Source organism: Nothobranchius furzeri, chromosome 2, assembly GCF_043380555.1.
Source record: "Nothobranchius furzeri strain GRZ-AD chromosome 2, NfurGRZ-RIMD1, whole genome shotgun sequence".
NCBI classification, from domain to species: domain Eukaryota; kingdom Metazoa; phylum Chordata; class Actinopteri; order Cyprinodontiformes; family Nothobranchiidae; genus Nothobranchius; species Nothobranchius furzeri.
Window position 1 is genome coordinate 89,718,020 of NC_091742.1, and position 23,679 is coordinate 89,741,698.

Here is a 23,679-nt window from a genome sequence, read left to right on the forward strand (position 1 = left end):
AGCAGTGTGTTAATTCTTTATTGTCATAACATTGTAGATCATCTTCACAACGAGTAGTTATACATACAGTGGTCTTAGAGTATATCATTGTCCAATACGAAGAGAGCAACAGTTAGTATCACAGCTAAGGTTTTGTTTTTTACCCCAAATACAAACCCAGTCCACACACCACCTCCTCTCTGCTCCTTTACATCACACACCAATTTGTTGACAACCATCAAATGTGTCACAGGTGCTCAAACACCAATAAATAGGACAATGGAATAAATAAATAAATAAATAACAAAATGAATATGTACAACAGTCAAATAAATAGCAACAAGTTGTGTCAATATCTACATGAACACAAGCAGCTCACCAAAGGACTGCGAGTTACACGGGCATCAAGATGTTTTTATGTTTTATATTTTTACAGACAAGATGTAAAACAGCCACAAGTCAGACCATGGCCAAAAATATGCCTCTAAAAACTGTAAATAAAGGCAATGAGTGAAAAAAAACTTTGGGTTTTGTCGTGCAAAAGGCTGACTGATTGTTATTCCCCAGTGGGCAGTGCTTTATTTATGTTAAATAAAATAAAACATTAAACCTGAAGCTATCATATACCTGTGCTTTTATAGTTTTATTAAAAATGTTTTTAATTTCAGGAGTCGACTATTGTTCATCTTTTTTGGATTCATGAATGACAGTTTTATTCAAATTAATTTGTTAGGGACTACAAAACAAAACATGTGGGTATTCCTCCTTGTGCTGCTGCTATGTATGTGCCGTCTGGTGCCGTCTGACTACAATGCCGTGTGCATTCTGTCCAACATAAAACGTAGTTTGGCTCGCTTCTTTTCCAATCTTTGGAACCACTAGTGCTGTTGCCTGTATATCATTTAACTGATTTAAAGAAATTTCTTTAAAAAGTTCAGCAATTCTTGTTATTTTACTATACTTAAAGGTTGAATATGGAACACGGACACTGGCAAACACTCTGACGAACACTGGTGTTCAGAGGTGGTATTGTATTGCAACAACATGACTAATTTTCCAGCCGTTGGGATGTTGGTTCACTGCTGACATGTTCCAGCACCATGTTCAGAGACAAATTGTACAGGATAAGGACTAATCTCTATAATTTATTTTACAATAGTATTTACCGTCAGAACATCTGGGCTCAGAATCAGCTGTTTGACTTGTCAAGTCCACTATTTTACACAGTCCCAGCCTCGCCTTGCCGAGCGGACTATTTTGCACAACGGTGCCCTCTAGTGGCTGGTCGATGTACACATAAACAAATTGGGTGTTTCTCAATGCCAAGGAACCTCGCCTTGATGTCTTGGCCTCCCCCGGTTGCCTGGGAGATACGTCATCAGAAGCTGCCAAGACATGTTCCAATGTTCATGTTCTACCAAGGCATGTGTTCTCCGTTTGTTAGCCGTTTAGCTAGCTGAGCAAGGATACACAGGAGGTGTCTTGTAGCCTAGCCTTGATCAAAAATGACCCAGAGTACACCGCGGTATTTTCAAAAGGACGATGGATCAGAAGCTGGCAGCTACTTCGGGGACAATTTTCAAGTTTAAAAGTAAGTCAACAAATTTAAAATGTTTTTTTTTAGATCCAAAGAAGTTATCTATGGTTGGCTAGTTGCTTAGTAGTTGCAGCTTCGGTGGCTAGCGGGTAGTAACTCACTTATAGATTTTATTTAATAAACATTTACACAATTTAAAAAGTGAAAGGCTCGTTATATATTTAAATTGAAACTAACATGTATAAAATATAACTTTATCTCCCATGCCACATGACGTTACGTGACCGCCGTGGAAGCCACAGTCATGTTATGCAAGTCTGTTCCATTCAGTCGTTTTCTTTGACCAAGGAAGGACAGTGTCCTTGTAAGCAAGGCGCCAGGCGGCTTGAAATTGAGAAACAGTGCAGGTGAGGCCTAGTCGACTCTGACTGGTTAACGGATGGTTAGTAATAATAATGGTGGAGTGCCTCAAAGCTGCAGGACCCATCAGCATGTAGAGAAGCCAGAAAGAGGATTGGAAGTTGAACGTTAAGTTAAAAGAAATTAAAAAGTACCTTATTGGTTAATTCCATACATCCACTGTCTGAACCCGCTTGTCCATGTAGGGTCACGGGGGGACTGGTGCCTATCTCCAGCGGTCAATGGGCAATCAGGCGGGGTACACCCTGGACAGAGTGCCAGTCCATCGCAGCTTATTGGTTAATTAAAGTTTGAATTTTAAGCTCTGCTCCTTGTATTTGAACAAATAAGGCATTTAACTACTTAGCAATGTGATACTTAAAACGATTGTATGTAGGTGCAAAGGCAAGAATTATTTTACCCTAATGTTAACCCAACCAATGAGCTGCTGTCCAACAGAGTAAAGACCAAAGCTTCAGTTTGCAGCTTTGGTTTATTTTATTCTACATAAGTTCATTCAGTCCAAGCATTTGTGTTAAAATGAGGCTGAGGCAACAAGATGGCCGAGGTCTGACTCTCATAGTGAAAATGAAGAGTAACACTGTACATTGAGTCCCTCATTGAGGTTAAAATACATGTCGCCATAGAGGGCAAATCAGCAAGAAAAAAAAAATTGGGGAAAAATACATTAAAATATTTAACAAAATTTAAAAAATTCTTAAAGCACTTTGTTTTTTGAAGAAGAATGCTGTATGAACATAGCTTACGTTTGTTCACAAATGAAATCAATCAATCAATCAAAGCTTTATTTATAAAGTGCCTTCCGCAACCCTGTCAGGAAGCCCAAGGCGCTGATCAATCAAACTAACGCAGAGGTAAAATAAGCTAACCAGGGTTTCCAACTCTCACTTTTGACCCTCTGCACACGCTCTCACGCCACACCTCCAATATGTCACGCTGATTAACCCCCCCCCCCCCCAGTGAACAGGGTGCAACGGTCCGCGCACCCCACCCTCCGCTCCGACTGTAAGTGAACAGGGTGAAACGGTCAGCGCAACCCCCGGCTCTCATGCATTCATTTGTTCAAACGTTGGCAGCCCTGGCTAACTGCTCACTGAAACTCCTGGTAGATCAAATCTAGCTTTGTTTTTTTACATCTTTTCAATGACACACATGAAGCACTTCAGTCAAATGCTCTGGAAATCCAATTTTCAGAAACTTCAGTCACAAAAATAAATAAATAATAATAATAAATAAAAAGTCAACACTGAACTTAGTTGTGCTCCAGACCCCCAGTTTTCACAACAACATCCAGTTATAGAGAAGCAAGGAGATGGCAGAAGATTACAGTTAGAGATTGTATCACTGTCACACATGTGCTTTGACTGTTTGCTAGCAAGCTAATTAGCTAGTTAAAGAGCTTTTACACTTTTAGCTCAAGATATTTTTAGCTAGAAGCCTTTAAGCTAGTGAACTTTTAGTTATGTACTTTCCAATAGAAAACCTTTAGCTATAATATTTAGCTGGAAAAGATTTAGGCTAGAAACATTTTAGTTGGTGAGCTAATGCATTTAGCTAGCTAGCTAGCTAGATGATAGATAGATAGATAGATATTCTCTTAATTAAAACATGTTTTGTTACATGATGATTTATTGCCATGTCATTTATTGTTTTATGATTAGCTTAAAACTGCAGTTTTGTATTATTACTGTTTGTGATACAAATATTAAAGCTTCAAAACTGACTTTGCTGCAACCCAATATTAAATTCAGCCAACTCTCATTATCCTCTGAGGTACCATAACACCTTCGAATGAAACACAAATTCAAATATTCTGAGGACAAATATTAAATTAATCATGACAATTACTTTTAACCAGCAGGTACTTTAGAAACTCTATAAAGAATAGTTTAACTGTTAAAGATGGTTTAGATTCAGATGAAATAAAGCATCTGTGGCAGCAAAAATGTATTGTCGACTCAAGGATGATTAAAATTTCCAAGTTGTTTATGTCCTTCCTATTTTTGGTTTTAAGTTTTCACGTGGTTCATTCCGTGTCTAGAATCTTCTGCTAATAGAAATTAGCCATGAATTTATTTTAATTTGTTAGAAATGACACTATGTTACCAGTTTATAAAAAAGAAAACATTAGAAAAATTTTGACAAAAAGCTTGCAGTGCTTAAAAATTGACAGTATGAGCCAATTGATTAATTTTTTATCTGTTTTATATCTGATGTTCTGTGCATTCAGTACAAACAGTACTCAGCTTAATGCTGCATTTTAAAAGCACAAATACAGGGATGTGATGTATATATGTCGATGGATGTGACAGGCTAGTTAGCAATGTTTGGTACAATAGCATTAGCCATGTTATCTCAGATATCTGTATGTTGTATGAAATAATAACAATAAAATATCTGTGCTAAATTTGTGTAACTTTTTCATTTAAAAAATGAAATAAACTTATATATTTTTTTACTTTGAAACAATTTTTAACATACAGTTATTTCAATCCATACACTTTACGACGGCAGGTCATAATGCAAAATTAAGGTCTCTCTTTTCAGTAATTTAAAGGTGATTCCAACTTTTAAAGAGTGCTTCATGAATGAAAATCTGTTTCTCGAAACAGTTTGTATAATGCTAATGTTAAACCTCTGTCTGTAAGTAATAAGTAGCTACCGTGATATCTAATCTCCGATTTCACATTTTCATGAAAATGTAGTTATCGCTACCTGTACAGCTTAACATTGATAAACAGCGGCTTTACAAAAGCGCATAAAACAACATTTCATACATTTCTAACTCTTTAATACCACCTCAAGGAGAATACTGCTGACACAAAGACAAGTGATGGGTAGGCAGCACCTACAAGGGTTTTATGAATGATACCTATCCCCCTGTTGTGTCTATGAAAAACATTCCAACTACAGACAGCATGGAGGATATCTCTGGGTAATTTGAAAGTTCTCGAGTCCCAGATTGGGACAAGTTCCAACTTGTAAAGTGTTTGAGTAACATTCCAGAATGAAAGAGAGTTCCAATATCAGAATTTTTGGATCTGAGAAGATCCGAGGTTACGTCTTCACTTCTACAAATATTTTTTCCACCAAAATTTTTTTTTTTTGGTTTGTGAAAATATTTTCTGTTCATTACTTTCTATCTATCCACTTTCTTTACCCACTTATCCACGCAGGGTCATGGGTACCTTCTAACCTAGATGCTGAAACAACTTCATAGCACCACCTGGTGGCAAAAGCAGTCACATGACCAAAGTTGTTTTTACTGTTAAAAGTAATGCAGGGTACCTTCCGAAACACATCACTATGTCATCACTTCTTAATGAAAAAATCAGTTTTTATAAAAATCTAATTTTTTTGTGTCAACAGGTGTAAAAGTAAAAAAAGTATCTCTGGTTCTCTTTGTCGTAAATACTTGAATTGTTACGTCAGACATAATTAAGGAATGTGATGGGACAGCTTCAACAGCTTTAAGTCAGGCCTACGTCTGTCCGGTGAGACGTTTATCAGTGCAAAATGTCAAAAACGTATAAAAACAGCTGGCTGCATCAGAGCATAACAAGCTTGGACCAAAGTTTGATCAGTGGACTCGACAGGTCATACGACAGAACAAATTGCGATAATCTCACTGGGATGTGACATTCATGGAGTTTCCAAAATGTCTAAAACGTTCACCAGGACTCTTGTGTAAGTCTCAAGATACAAATGTTTTCTGAAAATAGTTTGCTGACTTATTGCAGGTGTCTGAATCCTTTTCAATTCTATTTCAGGAATGTAAGGTAAATTTGGAACAAGTTGGCAGCCAGTGGACTTAGTTACTGGAGATTAGTTTTTAAAACAGTTGCGTCCCAGGTAGATTCTGGTTTGGTTTGTTGTAACCCTCCCACTGTCCTAATGGGTGTGACCCCGCGAGGAAAGTTGACCATTGAGCAGGATTGATGGTTTATCCCTTGGGTCCACGTGCCAGGGGTGAGGAGTGAGCACCACCTCACCCCTGGCACGTGAACATCAAGGGATAAACCATCAACCCTGCTCAATGGTCAACTTTCCTCGCGGGGTCACACCCATAAAGACAGTGGGAGGGTTAATCAAGCTGAAGCTTCATAGTAGGAAACGTTTTTCTGATTGGCTTAAGGAACTGACCTGTATTGGAATGTTTGGCGCTATATAAATGAACTTGAATTAAATAGAATTGAATAGTATGAACTACCCAACTCTTAAAAGTTATTTTAGAGTTTTTTGTTGATGTGGAGAGAAAAGTGTTCAGAAATTCCAGACCATTAAATCGAGCCCAGAAGAACTGAAAAAAACATGGGAAATCCAACATCCTTCCAACTTTGTGATGGTTATAAAAAAAGAGTCTGCAAACATTTTGACTGCGGTGATGTTTTATCTCCAGGAAACCTTTTCCTAGATATTCTGAAGCTCATTAAACACTGACAGCTGGTCCAAGAGGAGATGATTTACAGGCTAATAACTTCTCTGTAAACTGGTTTTGTTTTACTAACAGCTAAGTACTTGTCCTTGATCCAGGCAGTGATCTTTCGCATTCCATAAATCAGCCTCATCAGCAAAATCAGGGAGGTCATCGAGCAGCTCAACCACCTCTAATCCTGGAGACTTAAGTCTTACAGAGATTTTCAGAAAGGCGAAGGGTGAAAACCAGGTTGTGTGGTCCAATGACCAGCTGCAGGTTGTCTCTAAAAAAAATATGGTGCCATGCTAGAAGGCAGTGCTAGCTGACGGTGGTTGAAAAAAAGATGGCCGAAAAGTTTAGGGTATAAAGGCAAAAGTAGGCAGGTCATGGTAAAAAGGACTTGGGAGTGTGTTCTGGCGTCATGGCGACACAGTACAATCAGGCTGAAACACACGTACATACATGCACATACACGAACACTGGGCCCCTATTGCAAGTCTCCAAAGCTTAATCGTGTCCAGCGTTGCCCCACTGACCACCTTTATCTGCGCTGCATCTCCAACGGGACGATCCTCCTCTACCCCTAAATCTCTGGGGTCGTCCAGCGCCCCTCTCTATCTCTTTATGGTTCATTTTGTGAAAGCAGAATCGCACAGAAGCACAGAAGAAGAAGAAGTAGAAAGAGGGCGTGGTTTGTTGTTTCAGCTGTTGTCCGGTTGTCTGGATTGGTGGAGAGGTAAGGACCGCTGGCAGGGACTAATGCGGGAGCGGCACCAGGATATCCACATAGTTGATGGGGAAAAAACCTGACTGGCCGTTGATCATGCCCTCGTACCAGTTTTCATCGATCTGATTGGTCAGGGTGATGATGTCACCCTCCTTGAAACCGAGCTCACCTTCATTCTCTGGCTCAAAGTCGTAGAGTGCTCGACAACACGGCTGGTCCATCGGTGCTGGAAAGGACAGGAAGTCAGGAACATCAGAGTCTTTACAGTGTCCAACCATGGCCCTTTAGGGCCACCATACTGCATGTTCTAGCTGTTCTGGTTTTACGGTTCAGGAGGTCATCAAGCTCTGCAGAAACCTGTTAATCATCTATTAACTAGAACCAGGTGTGTTGGAGCAGAGAAACCTCTAGAACATGCTGAATGGTGGCCCTGGAGGACCAGTTCTGAAAGCCTATAGTTTAGTTACATAATAAACATGGTTTGGATTGAATGTTGTCAAAAATAATCAGTGAAATATTTTCTAAACATGACGGAATGCCTACTAACGAGAAACCAATGAGTAAAGAGCTAGAGGTAATTGGAACATATTATAGAATCAAAGGTTAAAGGTATAGCGGAGGATCTTGTTTGTTTGGGTGGATCATTTTAACCATTGGTCCGCATAACTGTCAATCATTCTGGTGAAGCTTTCACGCAAGGCCGTCGTTAGTTTTCACTTCCTGTGCATTCCTCCGCCATACCTTTAACTTTCATTTTCATTGGCTGTGAAAAACTGCATCATGAAGTCATACAAATATTTGAGTTGCTTTGTTAAAAGTGTAAATGATCTAGACAAAAAAACCCTATGAAATATTTCTATTTTCCCAAATTCTCTTTATATTTTTCTGTTTAAAAATTATTTTATTATATGTGGATCTTTAAAATTTTAACTAAAACTTACAGAATTCATAAAGGTTGAAAAATTATTGAACAAAAATCATCACATATAAAAATCTGTCACATTAGTCCAGACGGGGTTACTAAAACCCGTTCGCTGACGTGTCGATGCATCATTTCAAATGTTTGGAGTTGATTCAACAGTAATAAGTGAGGGGGCGGAACCAGTTATGTAGAGCACATGACAGGAAGTGAAGCTAACGCCAGCTCACTTCCTCCGGTTCTGACTAGCTAGTTCGATTGGTCTCGTATTGTTTCTGTTGAACACGTTCTCCTGCAGCAGACCTCTCCTCCAGGAGAACATGCCGCTGACATGAACATGATTAGAAAGTGTGAAAACCACACCCATCCACGCAAATAATCTGATTATTTCAGAGTTAAACCTATTTTTATGGTTTGACTCTGCTTTCCACATCCTGGAAACGACCCTGAAAACCGGAGCCCAGTCCGTGTGTCCCGTTAGCGTAAACACAAACGAGAGGCCAAACAAAGCCCAGAAGAAGCTGAAGTAGGGAAACCTTCCCTTCATCTACCTGGTGATCTTCCAGGGGATTTGGCTGAGTGAATCCCACCATTGTGGCTCTCGCTGGGAGGGAGGAGCTCCAGGGTCATCCTGGGTTTGGGGGTGTACTCCTTCCTAGGTTTACTGGACACCTCCTTTATCCTGGAGGAGAAAAGAAAGCAGAACAGTGAAGTGTGTGGAACTTATTCCGGAGCCCAGCTGGGAGGATGGATACATACCTGTCCTCCATCTTGCTGGACAGCTGCTGGAGGATTTCAGAGGAGCGGCTGTGATATTCCAGCTGGGCTTGGACCAGCGCCGCCAGCTGGCTCACCTGCTCGATCTGCAGTACAAACACAATGTAACCATGACAACAGGAGAAGCCTCTGAACCACGAGCCAGTGGAAATAGTTCGGATGACTCTTATCATGAAGTTGGTGGTTTATCTTCACGGATCTTTTTTGGTTTTAATCTTTAATTCAAAATTGGATGGAAGGATGGCAGTGTTGGGAACGTTAATTTAAAAAAGTAATTAGTTACAGTTACTGATTACTTTGTCAAAAAAGTAACTCAGTTACTTACCGAGTTACAAAATTATAAAAGTAACTAATTATCAAGAAAAATAACAGTTTTGTTACTTTTTTTCGTTAAAGAATGTAAGAAAAATGGGTTCTCCTCTAAATTAAACCTACTTAATGTACAATAAATTATTCCAATACTGACATAATGACTGGAATGTAATAAAATGTCCCAATGTTTTTTTTATGAAACTGAATAATTTAAATAAATGAGTACTTAACAGGAGGAACTACTAACAGGAGCATTACACTAATCTAGACTATTAAAAGGTCACTGTGTGATATTTAACAAGACCCCAATCAGCTAAAATGTATAATTGCAAATAGAAACACCTGTAAAGGTTCCTGTGCCTTTAAATGGTCTCTCAGTCTAGTTAAATTAATGAAATGAATGTAATTTTGCACAGTATTTTAATTTTTCCAGCTTCACATAATTGTGTGTTTTTAGCAGCATTTCTGTTGATGGTAATCTAGTAAAGGCTAAATAAATAAAATCCTTTAAAATGACACTAGAAGAGGCACAAGCCTGATGGAGGACTTACATTTACTAACTTGGGTCAGACCCAACCACAGAAGAGCTGAAGCTGGGTGGTAAACACACACAGGTAGTTCTAATAACACCTGAGCTCCATGACGTCTGATACTGATGCATCAGTGTTACAGCGGGGCTAAAGACATGATCAGAAACAGGTATAGTTATGGTTGTGCTTTGGAATTCCACAATTTATTTTGGAAGAATTCTGGCAACCTTTTGACAATCCATAATTCTATTTTGGCGTGCCTTATTTGGGCCATATTTGGCCCATCATTCCACCCAAAAGAGTACAGCTGGAAGATCTAGGAAGGTAGAAGATCGTGACATCTGAGCGGTGAACAGGTGAGCGGACCTTCGGGACGTAATGTCCAGCAATGGTCAGTTTTTAGGTACTGTTTGACCATTCAACATCTGGTCAAAATGGAGACACGAGACTGCATGTGTTCCCTTTAAATCTGCTTGCCTCATCCCACCAGCTGGAGCTCAGAGCCTGCAGCTCTGAACACAGATAATGAAATGTCAACAATAATGTTCTCTCCTCAAGGTCCCATCTTTCATGTCTTCATGCCCCCATACAAGGAACACTCGCAGTCCGGATCAGTTGCTAAATCAAAGAATGATTTCCTAAATTAAAAATGAACTTCTAAAACTTATAAACTAGATTATCATTAAATAAATGTTTGTTTATTGCTACTTATAATAATTATAATGAAATGTTTCATTAATCTGTGCTCAATGATTGAAGTTTGAAATGAATGTTATGCTATGACTACATTGATTGAAATATGTTTCAGCATGTTAATATGACAAGGTCATCACCATTTTCACTCACACAAGAACAAAGTAAGGTTAAGTTAAACTCATGACACATAAATTGTCCTTTACCCCAGATCAGAGCATCCGGTATCAAGGGAGGCGTGTGTTTCTGAATTGTTTTGGTAATATTCCTCAAACTTGTCAACCTCTGGTTGGCTACACAAATCATAACATAAGAACATTAAATCTGGATCACTCTGGGTGTTTCAGATCGGCCATCTGAAGCAAAACCCTCTTTAACCCATCAAAGCTTTTGACACGTCGTCAAAATCTTTTTGCACCTGCGAAGCTGATACCGCAACAGTTCCTGTAGAACAAGCTGGTATTGTATAGACTCCTTAAGAGCCTGCCAGACGCGCAGTTCCATCCATCTGTCGTGACCTGGAGACAACTCTGGACTGAAGAGTCGGTGCCACGGTATTCTACAGCCCTTTGGTGCCAGAGGTCAGCCGACCTCTCTGACCTTCGGATCCACCAAGAGGGTCTCCGAAAATGGGTGAAGCAGACACACAGATAGCATGTGATGTGCTTTTGATAACAACCAACTTCATAGCTTAACACAAATCTTTAACATCCAGAACTCAGCTCTCCTAGATCCGGAAGTTCTGACTAACATTGCATTCACACATAGGTTTCACACATCACAGTAAATGCTTAATTAACTTGTCATGTTTTAATTGTTGGTAAAATAAATTCTTACTTTTATAAACCTGACTGTTTTCTGAATCAAAATAAAGTGTTTACAATCCCTTAATAAACAAAGAATCCTAGATCTTCTGATTAAACACCGTAGAGACCAAGCAGGGTTGATATTCTATATTTAAATAGAGTATCACAGCTTATTGGTCATAAGTAGAGGTAAAATATCTATTGAGCTCTTAAAGCACTCCATTTGCCAAACCCTACAGGGACGTCCCGCTGTCACGCTAAGGAGGGCACGGCTGCAGATCCACAATTGCAGCAGCGAATCTGCAGGTCTGCAGCTGTAACTATTCATCACGTCTTCCTCGTTCTTTACGAGCCGTGATTCGCTTGGATGAAAACATCCGCCTCTTTAGCTTCCAATCAGCTGATGACGGCTTCAACATACCGCACTGCTTAACGCATGCTTTTAAAAAAGTGAAGCGACTTTATTTATTTTTTATCTTGTCATCATTTAACATTTAATGTCATGATCATGCCCTGACCTCTGTGTTTTCCTGTCTCCCTGCAGCAGCAGTCATCTAGCTGATTAATTCCACCTGTGCTGCTCCCTATTTAAGCACCTGGCTCCTGCTGCTCAGTGCGAGATCGTCTGCTGTCCTGCCAGTCCTTCGAGAGTTTGAACCTGCCTCCCTGTTCTTTACTGACCTCTGCCTGCCTAACCAAGGAACCCGTCTATTGCCTCAGCTCCAGCCTGAATCTGAGCACTCACCTTCATCAGCATTCCTCACCGCTGCTGTTTTCAGAAGGTCAGTCACTCTTCAGATGAAGACATCTGAATTATCTCCCTCGCTGACTGTTTTCTGTGTCCCGGGCCACGCCACCCGGAACCGACTCCTGCTGGTCCCGCTCACTTGAACAAGTCCTTTAATAAAATCTTTAAATCTTTCTCTGTGTTTGGCTGTTGTTGGATCCGGCTGATCGTCACTAGGTCTGACCGTGACATTTAAATCTAAATATTTAATTTTAATACATGAAACCTTTTTAAATTTTTGTAAATATTATGTACTTGTTTGACTTTTTAGTATAAATTAGGATTTCATGTGTTATGTTGGATATGAGGGAATGTATTTTCCCGCCACAGCTGCGTGTCTAACCAGTTCTTCAAGGACTGGGTCACTTACATCGCTCTCCAGCAGGTTGAACATGCTCTGCTCGGCTATCTCTTTGCTCTCGTCGAACTTCTCTAGCGCCTGTTTGATCTCCTCGTCCTGGACTTTCCCTTGACGCTTCTTCTTGTAGTCGAAGTCCAAACGACGGCCCTCCATCTTCTTCAGATGATGCTGCGAGGCGAGAGGAAACCAGTAACCATCTGATCCGGCTGACAGATCGGACCATCCACCGGGTCTGAATAGTTTATGCACCTGTATCTCCTTCAAGTCCTTGTCATGGAGGTTCTGCAGAGGGTCGATGAAGTTCTGTTTGACCTCCATGTCCAGAGCATCCTTCACCTCCCCGAGCTCCTTCATGGCCTCACCGGCGTCTATCAGCGCCGTTCCTGGAATCACGAGGAGAGAATCTGAGTTACTGTTAGAGTTCTTCTGGTTCTGGGTGGAAGATCTCTGGTCCTGGAACAGATGTTCTCTATTGTTGACTTACGGTCTCTTGAGTCATAATACAACACTAGACTGGAGGCGGAGTCGAGGCCAACAGCCAGTAAAAACTACATCTCCATGTCGGGACTCACCGAAACAGGACTCTTCTCCCAGCTCTCGTCCAAACTTCAGCATGGCGTCCCCCAGGATGGTCTCGGCCTGCGGGTACCCGGGCCCCTTCTCCTGGCCACGGATCTTGGACATAGTGTTGATCATGCTCAGCTTGGCTCTGGACGCTGGGAGGAGGGATCAGAGCGGTGAGTGGAGGTCACAGGAAGCTGCTGAGGGCAGCTTGGCATGCTTCTTACCTGGGTTGGGCTGAAGGTACTCTGTGGTTTTGGTCATGATGTCCAGAACCGCTCTGCTGGTGACGTCCACCTTCTGCGGAGGACACGTTTGGTAGAAACATCCCCGTTTACCCCCCGCTGTTCACAGGTTAAACGTAAACATCTCACCAGCTGTCGGGAGTTTTAAATAAAACCGCTGGATTTATCTGGACCGTGTGCAGAGTTAGAGGAGCCATTTCATGTTGGATCCCGTCATCCACTGCTGCTTCACCGCTAAATGATGTTAAAAACAAACGGTAGCTGAAACCAAACACCAAAATTAATAGGATGTTTTACATCTCATCTGTAAAACCGCTCCTTTAATGTTAGATTTTTAAAAGCACCGTTTAACCTAAATAAAAACCTGTTCAAGTTTTACTTCAGTAATAACAAGAACATGAATATTTCTATGAATTATTATAATTAATGATCAAATGTGTAGTTACTGTTATCTCCGTTAGGAATTTCCTCCTGCAGCTTTAAAAAAACTCCCAAATCCACTCTTAAATTTTGCGACGTGAAACCATTTTAGTACAAACACTTGTTTTCTCTCTAAACCAGGAAGTGACGAGTCTTTTTACCTCCTCATGTGGTGAAAGATCAAACACATGCACACCCACCTGATCCTTCTGCTGCTCACAGTTTAGGCACCTTTCAGTTGATTTTGGTTGCCATGGGGACCCTAATGGGCCACTGACAGTAGCTTTAACACTTCTGCTCACTTCTTCCACTGCCCCTATGCTTCAGGTCACATTTAAACAAAGCTAATTACCTTTTCCATTTCTTTGAAGTCATCGTCGAGTTTGGTTCCTTCCGCTCCTCCAACCTTCTCGCTGACTTTCTGCAGAGAGAAACCCACGTACACACAGAAGGAACGAGGGTTAAAACTGTCCCGTTTGACTCTTTAGGTCTATAAAATACCCATCTGTTTGCATTCGGGGCGATGATGGAGAGAAACCACAGTGCTGCTGGGAGATGAAAGTGTGTCGAATCCTCTACAGAACTCGGGTGTGAGATCAAACCCACGGGTTCATACGGGTGTAGTTAATAGATCATAATAAGGTACAGAGGGTAACAAACAGGCTAAATAATAGACTCAAGCTCACTAAGACTTCATTAAAATTATTTAATTCAACAGGTTAAAATAAATAAAGGAATGATAATTAGATGACAAGTAAAAATCTAGAAATCATGGTGGCGCAGTGGTTAGCATTGTTGCCTCGCAGCACGGAGGTTGCAGGTTCGAAACTCAGCTGTGGCCTTTCTGCGTGGAGTTGCGTGTTCTTCCCATGCATGCGTGGGTTTCCCCCGGGTTTCCCCCACAGATCACAACACGCCCTATAGGTTATAAATTGTAAGTCGCTTTGGATAAAAGCGTCTGCTAAATGAATAAACAAAATAAACAAATAAAAAATCAATCCGAGTCAGAAAACAAGAATAAAAGTATTAAAACAACAAGTTAAAGCTTTGAACACGTAAAATGTTCAAGAGCAGGTGGTTTCTGATCTTGTTTCCACACACAAACGGTCTAACTTGTGTTTGTTGCACAAAAGCCACGAGTGACTTTTCTTTAATGTTTTCACTGGGTGAATTCTCGTTTTCCCCGTGTTCGTGTCGAATAAAAGCCGCTCTTGCTTTTAGGAATGAATGACTTTTTTTTTAAACGGTTCTTTTTTCACCCAGATCCACATTCAGAAAAGAGTCAAAATTAAAAACACAAACTAACGATCTGATAAAAAAGCACCCATTTTTATGTAAACAGCAGAAATAAAACTTCTAACTTGAAACCAGTGTTAAAATCTTTTTTCATTTAGTTTCAGTCTTTTGACTAAAATTCTTATTAATTAAACGATGTTTCTCTGCGGTCATTACAACATTACTAATTTACACAGAAACACCGTTAAAATATGTCAAACACATCAACATCCTTTAGAAACGACAAATGAAAAGATGATGCTGGTTTTCCTGAGTGAAGCTCCTGCATTGAACTGGTTCCTCGTAATTTCTACTCAAGAGTTCATGAAACCTGTAATAAACACAATAAACATCATGTGTTCAGCTTGGCTGACTGCAGGTTTATTAGTTTTAAGTTCCGATTCTCCTCGGAAATAATTATTTCTGCTTAGCTGGCCACAAAGGGAGCAGCAAGTGCTGATCAGGGATGCTGCTCCATCTCTAATAGCCTCAGGGTGCAGTGATGAAGGAGGAGATGGGCCACCAGCGAGCCATCCTTTATTCTCTCACGCAGAACACTCCAGTAAACAAACACATAAAGGCTACAGGAAACAGCTGCACACATACGCCATCATCATCATCATCATCATCATCCTACAGGTGAAACGTCTACAGACCCAACGCCACCTCAGGAGGGAGAGAAGGAGACACATGTGTGTATGAAAACAATGTCGTCCTTCAGCTGCTTCATTAAAAATGAACATCTGAACTTCTAGATGTGCTCCTGAATCACGACAGCAGAGAATGTTTACATGCTCAGAGTAACAAGCGGTGCAAACACAAACAGGAACATGTGTTCATTTAACCGTTTACACACCTGTGTGTGTGTGAGTGTGTGTGTGTGTGTGTGTGTGTGTGTGTGTGTGTGTTACTGAGGATTGTCAGTCTGATGGAAGGAACACACCAAATGATGAAGAATGAACAGATTTGAGTTGAACGGAGGAGGTGACGTTAGAAACAAACAAGGAGATTTAAAACAACACAAAACCACAGCAGGAAGGAAACGTGTGAGGGGCAGACAGATGGGAGGACAATGCAGTTACCATGGAGACGAGGATGTAATGGCATCCTACACACACACACACACACACACACACACACACACACACACACACACACACACACGCACACACACACACACACACGCACACACACACACACATACACACACGCACACACACACACACGCACACACGCACACACACACACACACACACACACACACACACACGCACACACACACAGAGGCAGTGGTCCCGTTGGTTTCAGGCAGGTCTGTTCTCTCTTACATAACTCCGCCTCTCTCAGCTGTTTTCTTCTTCTACTGTTTTTAACACTTTGTGTGAAATCTATTTATATCTGACCTGATTTTACTGCCTGCTCACGTTAAACGGGAGCGTCGGGTTCTTTTCCTGTGAGTTTCTTTAACCCTCCCGCTGTCTTCATGGGTGACCCCGCAAAGAAAGTTGACCACGTGGCAGGGGTGAGCACCACCTCACCCCTGCCACGTGGACCTCAAGGGATAAACCATCGATCCTGCTCAATGTTCAACTTTCTTTGCAGGGTCACCCATGAAGACAGTGGGAGGGTTAAAAAGAGCAGTGATAAAATATGTTTGCATGTCCTTGGTTGGTCAGCATCTCTCTGAGATGGGACTTCTACCTGCAGGATTCACAAGAAAGTTTCCAAAATGTTCTTCAACATCTGCCAGGGTTCCCAACGGTTCAAAGAAAAACATATTCTCATTACATACGCAACCTGGCCGGATAATAAAACCTGTTACAGTAACTACATTTTTGCGTCTCCAACTTGTCTCCAGCAGTCCCGATCCCAGTGAGACCCTGGCCTATCATTAGGTTGGGCCCAATTCACAAGGTGACTACGCAGATTTTTTACCCGATTCTCTCTTTTCAACAATGTAAAGGGCCAACTTATTACCATAATGACTCTAAAGATAATCTTATCAGATATTCCTGCCATGTGTGGTGTGTTAAGAGTGCTCTGGTCTGCTGAGAAGCACGTTGGGACCGCTCGGATCATAAATCATGGATGTATTGGATTGTCTTGGCTGGGGATGCTCCAATCAGGATTTTTCTGCCGATCACTGACACCGAGCTCCAAGAGTGCTGTATAGTCTAGTTATAAGTGCTAAAGACTACACGATCTTGAAAAAAAAAGGCAAAAATATCGTATTCATTTAGACCAGTGGTTCCCAAACTTATTTAGCCGCGCACCCCCTTCTATGTCCCGACCATGTCGACGCACCACCCCCCCCCCAGATCGGGGCATGGCTCTATATATATATATATATATATATATATATATATATATATATATATATATATATATATATATATATCAGATGTCAAGCTAAACAGACAGGGTTAAAAAAAATCCCCATCACTTTCATTTTTTAAATAGTAATTAATAAACATTCGATACATTACAATTTCCTTTGATTTCATTTTAAATAAATATTTAGAGTGCCCAGGTAGCACATCAACAATGCTATTTAACGGTTTTCTTAAAGTAGGAACGTTTAAGCTGTGCGGCCAGAGCGCTCTCCTTCCTTCTGCTCTGCGTAAACCTGAGCTGATCACCTACTTGTGCGTAATCAAATGTCAATAGGGGACAAGATAGAGCCATGATGTTCACTTTTACCTCAGACCGACTTATTGCTGTTTTATGGTGTGGCTGAATCTGCGATCCGCTGCCACGCTGACTGGAATAACAAATGCTGCAGTAACATGAGATGTGGTCAGGTTCATGAGGAGTCACTGGCTGGAGCGGACCCGACTCATCCCAGAAGCTAATATCTTAATTTGACCTTGAATGAAAAATAACCTCTTAAAAGTTTTTATCACGGTGGAGGCAGCATTCATTTCTGCCTTCAGTCTGACGGCGCGCCGGAGTTAAAGCAGCGTGTGCGCTTATTGAATCTGTGTGTGTGTGTGTGCGCGCGCGGCACAGCCGCTCCAGTCACCGCGTCTCGCGCTATTTAAACCAATGTTGTAAAATTACTTCTGCCCAGCCCAGATGTGCTCACATGTGCACCCGTGAGCCGTGGTTCAGCCGAAACGTATCTGACCTCTGACAGACGCACTCTGAACTTCAGATCTTCAGCGCGCTGTCAATAGCCTGAATGGGAATCATTTCTTGTTATTTTGTTACATCCACAATGTTCTGTGTGTGAGGTTTACAACGTCAGAACACCTGCATGAGACAGGTGTTAATTACAATCTGCCAGAATGACTCGCCACCTTCAGATTTCTCCAACACCGTTAAAAATGATCAAATACGGAACATATCGGCGTGCGCAGGCCAGAGTGCTGAAGCTCGGCGCATTGTTATTATGAAGCTAGGGTACATGTGGAGGACACATGCGCAAAAATATACTTGTTTTCAATTACATTTATTGGGCCCACTTACTGTTTCTTTGGCCCACCCACAAATGAGTTTCTACGCTAACGGTGACATATGACAGACTTCTCTGAGCTCCGCAGCCATTACACTTTTCACCTCGCACACCCCCTAGAGACAGCTCGCGCACCAGACTTTGGGAATCCCTGATTTAGACAAAAACAGCTCCTATTCTTCTTTGAACATCTTTCTTAAGTTCGTTCTGTTTTGGTTACACGTTTTCCAGTTCTTCACTATAAACAGAGTGAAAAGAGCTTGTTTTTACCTCTGTTGTTGACATGTTTCAGCTTCAGGCCGTGGAAGGTTTGTGAGTGAAATCGGTTCATTTGTAGTCTCACACAGTTGGACAGAACTGGTATATCAGTGATTTTCTTATCGACGTGAGGGTCTCTTGTTTTGAAAATCTTCGGACCATTATTAAATCCGGCCTGTGAAACAGGTCTAAGGATGGTGTCGGGCTTGAAGATGAACCCGAAGGCTAGAACCTACAGACTCTGGTGAATCAAGAACATTTCTCCTACAGCAGACAGTTCTCAGGTTAAACGTGCTGACTCCGTCTATCTGATCTTGCAGCTGGAGGTTTTCTCACACTGATGAAGCCCCTCTGGCTGCCTGATGCTGCTCAGCCCAACAGCCTCATTGAACTCTCAGAAGATTAACATCAGCCTTACGGCGAGGTCCTCTCCTACATCAGCTACCGGGGGCCTCGACCTCTGACATTCTACTCATTCTCCTTCAGCCACTGGCAGCGACAGACTCGTAACTAAACCTATTTTTCTTTGGGCCTTGACGGGAGTGACTCAGCAAAAACAAAAAGAGGAGAAACAAAAGGAGGAGAGAGCAACAAAAGGAAGGATTCAGAAACAAACGATAAAGAGGAGGAGAGAACAGATGGAGTCTGATAACGTCTCATGATTGGTTTTAGTTTGTGTGTGGGTGAGTTAGTGGGACTAGAAACAGCCGCTGATCTAGTTATGTTTTATTTATATCCGTGTGGGTTTTGATAAAAGCTGGACCAAACACACCATCGGTTAGTTATCATCTTCTAAAACCCCGCAGACCTCACCGGGCCGAGGTGACTACAGACAGGAAGTTCTGAGAAAACCAGCTGATTGTCACATCTGTGGAGAACCGAAGCAAGTGATTGGTCAGGGCACCGCTGTCGAACACCGCTGCCATTGCGCCCTCAAAAACATAAAGAGAGCCGAGAATAACTAATGACAAACACGGAGAAGCTTGAAGAATACCTCGCAAAAAAAACTCTAAAAACATGAAAGTTTAATTCCTTCGTGACTGGAAGAGTGAAAAGATGTGCAGCAAGCGGTTTTTTTTTTGTGGACGGAAATGACAGGAAACGTGGGTTTAGAGGTGGCGAGCGCATCAAGAGGTGGAGGAGAATGAGAGACAAATTTGTGTTAAAAAGTCTCTTATATACAAAAAAACGCAATATAAACACACTGTCTTGGACCGGATACATGACAGGATACCACAGAACAGTGCTACGCCCTCTGCTGTCCTGGCAGGGAATTGCTTTGCAACACTCCCCAGGAGACGGAGAAGTATGAGGGCAAAATGTCTCCATCCGTGCGTGTCTCTCCCTTTTGGAGCTGACGGAGAAGCATGAACCAGGCTTTAAACGTTCATATTTTTAGAGTTTTTTTGCGAGGTATTCTTCAAGCTTCTCCGTGTCTGCCACTAGCATAGGCGTCAGTTTAACCGGGGACACCGGGGACATGTCCCCGGCAAAATTTGTGATTGGCAGCTGTGTCCCCCCCACTTTCAAAAACGCCTGCTGATGAGGATTTTTGTTTTACCAGCTCAGATCTTATACCAGGGGTCGGCAACCTGTTCCCATCAAAGAGCCATTATTACCCGTTTCCCACAGTAATTCTGGACGGACCTTAATAAGCAGTGACTTAAGTGAAGCAGGCAGGTCGCGCTACAATTTCGTTTAAAAAGACGTCATAAATGTTTTCCCCTGTCATTTTTATTTATAAAATATGAAGTAAAAACTCACAATTTAATTTTCATTCATTTGTCATTAATATGTAGTCTACACCCGTGCGTTAAGTGGACCATCTTCCAGTAAACGCACAGCATCCAGCCCATCTCTCCAAATGCGTAAAATGTGCATCAGCCGCTAGTTAGGCGCGCCGCGCGCACCGTCAGCTACATCAGCCCAGACAAGAGCAGAGCAACTAGAGAAAGAATAGAGGATAATTCTGTCTGGATGTGGATGGAGATTACATTTTACAGCAGCCTGATCATCATTTAAATACGTAAACCATCACCTGTCTTCTAGTCCACGCTATCAGCATTATTTTAATTGGTGTGTGTGTGTGTGTGTGTGTGTGTGTGTGTGTGTGTGTGTGTGTGTGTGTGTGTGTGTGTGTGTGTGTTTTCCACTTCAAACACTGGTCTAACCAACCAGACCAGTGTGTCCAGTAACACATTAATGTTACAATTAAACAGTTACACTTCATGTAGGCTAGGAACGTTTCACCTGCAGTGGCCCGACCGCTTCTGCTCCACATAAACTTTGTGCGTGATCAAATGTCTCTACAGGTGCTTTCTGAGCTGAAGAGGCTATTCTGCCTCAGACTGGATGCGTCATGCGTCTCCATATTAGAGACGGGAACAAGCGCTGTTCAGCCAAAGTTTCATAATTTCATAAAAAGAACATTTTTCCAAGTGACACAATCCTCAGAGAGACCGGGTTTCCAGACCGCTTCAGTGGGAGGAAATCTTATCGCATGAACCGTGGTTCTGCACTGCGCTGCCAATCCCTCTACAGATCTTCAGCCCACTGTCCACCGTGGGCGCTCCGAGCCGCGCTGAACACAGTGTCCAGTATAAAGCTCTGATGTTCTGATGGGAATCATTTCTTGATTTAGTTACCTCCGAGATGTGCGTAACGATTAAAGCAGCTCATCTTTGTGTGCATCAGTGCGCGTCGGGGTAATTCTTTCAAAACAACCAACATCCTTGAGTTTATCCGTCAAAATAAACAGTCAAATGGAAATATCTGTAACCTGCCATTTAACTGTTTTGCCTTCTTGTGAAGATTGTTGCAAAGAGAAACAACTAAACTTGATTAACCCTAGAGCCACGCGTATAAGCTGTACTTCGTGACTGTAAATGAGGGGGAAACGATTTAATCAGATCATTTTCTTTTCAACATGGTTTAATGTAGTTTAATTCAGTAGTTGCACCAATCTAACGAGACAGAGCCTGGATTTGTATTCTGAACAGTTTAAACTGGGGAAGGTCAGAAAAGGATCCGATCAATTTGTTTTTCCCTCATTTACAGTGACGGAGATAATGGAGTACGCCTGGCTCTGGTGTTAATCAAGTTTAATTTTATCTCTTTGCAACAATTTTCACAAGAAAACAGAACAGTTAAAAGCAGGGCTTGTGTTGACCGGATAGTTCCAGTTTTGGCCGTTTGACCGTTTATTTTGACGGAGAAAGAATAGAAAGAATTACCCCGACGCATGCAGACGAACTGACATTTTATTCCACTTAAATCGCAGATGTAGCGAAATCACTCAAGAAAAGATTCCCATCTGAACATCTGAGCTGGACATTGCTCAGCGCAGCTCGCCGTCAGTGTGTACTACATAAGGTCCACAGCGAGCTGAAGATGTGGAGAGGGGCTTGGAGCACGTCGCAGAACCAGAGCGCATGCGGGAAGATTCCTCCGACTGAAGCGAGACTTGTCACTTAGAAAATGTTCCCTGATTATGAAACTTTGGCTGAATAGCACTTGTTCCTGTCTCCAATGTGACGACACATCCAGGAGCCATCTGAGGAGAATCCCAGAATCTCACATCCTCGTCAGCTCAGAATGCGCCGATATGATTACACACAAGCGTGACGCGTCAACCCGGTCTCACAGTAAGACCGGGTTAGAACTGTTCAGGTTTACGCAGACAATCTTTACATTTAGAATTGACATACAGATGTAAAATTTATGCAGTGAAATATAAAGCATTTTATTTAAAAATCCATTCATTATTTTACAAGCACAGAGAGCCGCATGCGGCTCCAGAGCCGCGGGGTGCCGACCCCTGTGCTAGCCTACTTTATTGTCCCCAGCAATTTTTAAACCCCACACAAGTGTATGGTTATTGTCCCCAGCAATTCTGAAAACAAACTGACGCCCTTGGCCACTAGTTATCCTCGGCTCTTTTTACGTTTTTGAAGGCGCAATGGCAGCGCTGTAGACGACAGCGGTGCCCTGACCAATCACAAGCTTGCGTTCTCCGTCTCGATGGACGGATGTTTAGAAAAGAGAGCTCGACTCCGTCCGTCCTTGCGGGGCTCTACAGCAGGCCCGCAATGACGGATAACGGCGTTGCGTGTCTCCGCGCTGACGCAGACGCATGAATCAGGCTTTAGTGGCCCTTTTGAGAAAGCCGTTTCATCTCAGCCCTACGAGTACGGCCACCAGTGTGTTTGCTTTTGTTTTAAACAGGAGTCTTGTGGTGTAAATCTATTAAAATCTCTGGTTTTAATCTTCAACTCATATTTAATCTGTTAAAATAAGTTTTATTGTCATCTCCAGCCTGTTTTTTCTCCTTCATCCTGTCGTATTTTATGACGTTTTTAATGCAATCCTTGAGTCTAAAGGAGCCGTGGTCACCACACCATCGGTCTTCTGAAGCTAAAAGCTCGAGAAAACGAGCAGAACCACGTAGAAAAGCATCAGGAACAGGTTTGGTCTGTAGCTAAAACGCTAACGAGATGCACCCATCAGACTCCAGCTTTAACCACGTGAACAGCCTGAGGGGGCTTACGCTACTCTCTCCAGCTTTGGGTTGGGTTGTGTCAGAGGCAGCACGATGGCTGCATCATCGCACGTTCAGGAGGAATTATTCAGGCTGCTCGACAACCAGGGAAAACGCAAGGAGGAGAAGGTTCAGCTGGTGGACGCTGCAGGAAATCAGACTGAAGGCTTGAGAGTTTGAGGAGGACAGAAAGGTTTTTATTTTTATATTTTATGACACGTCAGGCTGAATAAAGTCACCACAGAGAGAAAACCAGCAGACACCACGCTTTAGATTACAGCTACGACCTGTTCTGGATTATAATCTGCTCTTATTAAACCTGAGTCTGCTGGAAGCTGTTAGTGCCTGATGAGGTGGAATAAAGTAACATTTTCATTTGGTAGAAAAGTGGTTTAAATGGCACCAGAGTCCAGAATAAGACTCAGGTCTTCAGCTTTCCTTTGTCTTTTCCATGTTTATGATTGACGTTGTTTTATTGTGACCACATTTCTACACCTAACAAGTGCTAATTTTATATGGAGGACTAATAAAGTTTTAACTATTCAAATTAAAACTATCTAATAGTTGCCCCCCCCCACCACCACCACCACACACACACACACACACAAATAAAGTGAAGTAACATTTAACTAAGGTGATTAAATCTGTGTTTTTTGAACATTAA

The 23,679-nt window shown here is 41.9% G+C and overlaps 1 protein-coding gene across 2 annotated transcripts in view; it reads right to left on the reverse strand.

Annotated features, from left to right (window-relative positions):
• The window catches only part of LOC107376849 (endophilin-A1), a 39,236-nt gene continuing 15,557 nt past the window's right edge, over positions 1–23,679 (reverse strand). The window contains exons 1-9 of one of the 2 annotated variants that reach the window (XM_015946166.3): positions 13,844–13,912; positions 13,201–13,332; positions 13,054–13,126; positions 12,838–12,981; positions 12,515–12,648; positions 12,275–12,433; positions 8,759–8,862; positions 8,551–8,681; positions 1–7,306 (exon numbers count right to left, since the gene is read on the reverse strand). In XM_015946166.3, the coding sequence (XP_015801652.3) occupies positions 7,110–7,306; positions 8,551–8,681; positions 8,759–8,862; positions 12,275–12,433; positions 12,515–12,648; positions 12,838–12,981; positions 13,054–13,090 (906 nt within the window). In that variant the 5' untranslated portion in view covers positions 13,091–13,126; positions 13,201–13,332; positions 13,844–13,912 and the 3' untranslated portion in view covers positions 1–7,109. Of the gene's footprint in view, positions 7,307–8,550; positions 8,682–8,758; positions 8,863–12,274; positions 12,434–12,514; positions 12,649–12,837; positions 12,982–13,053; positions 13,127–13,200; positions 13,333–13,843; positions 13,913–23,679 lie in introns of those variants that run through there. The other variant, XM_015946165.3, reaches the window with a different exon arrangement.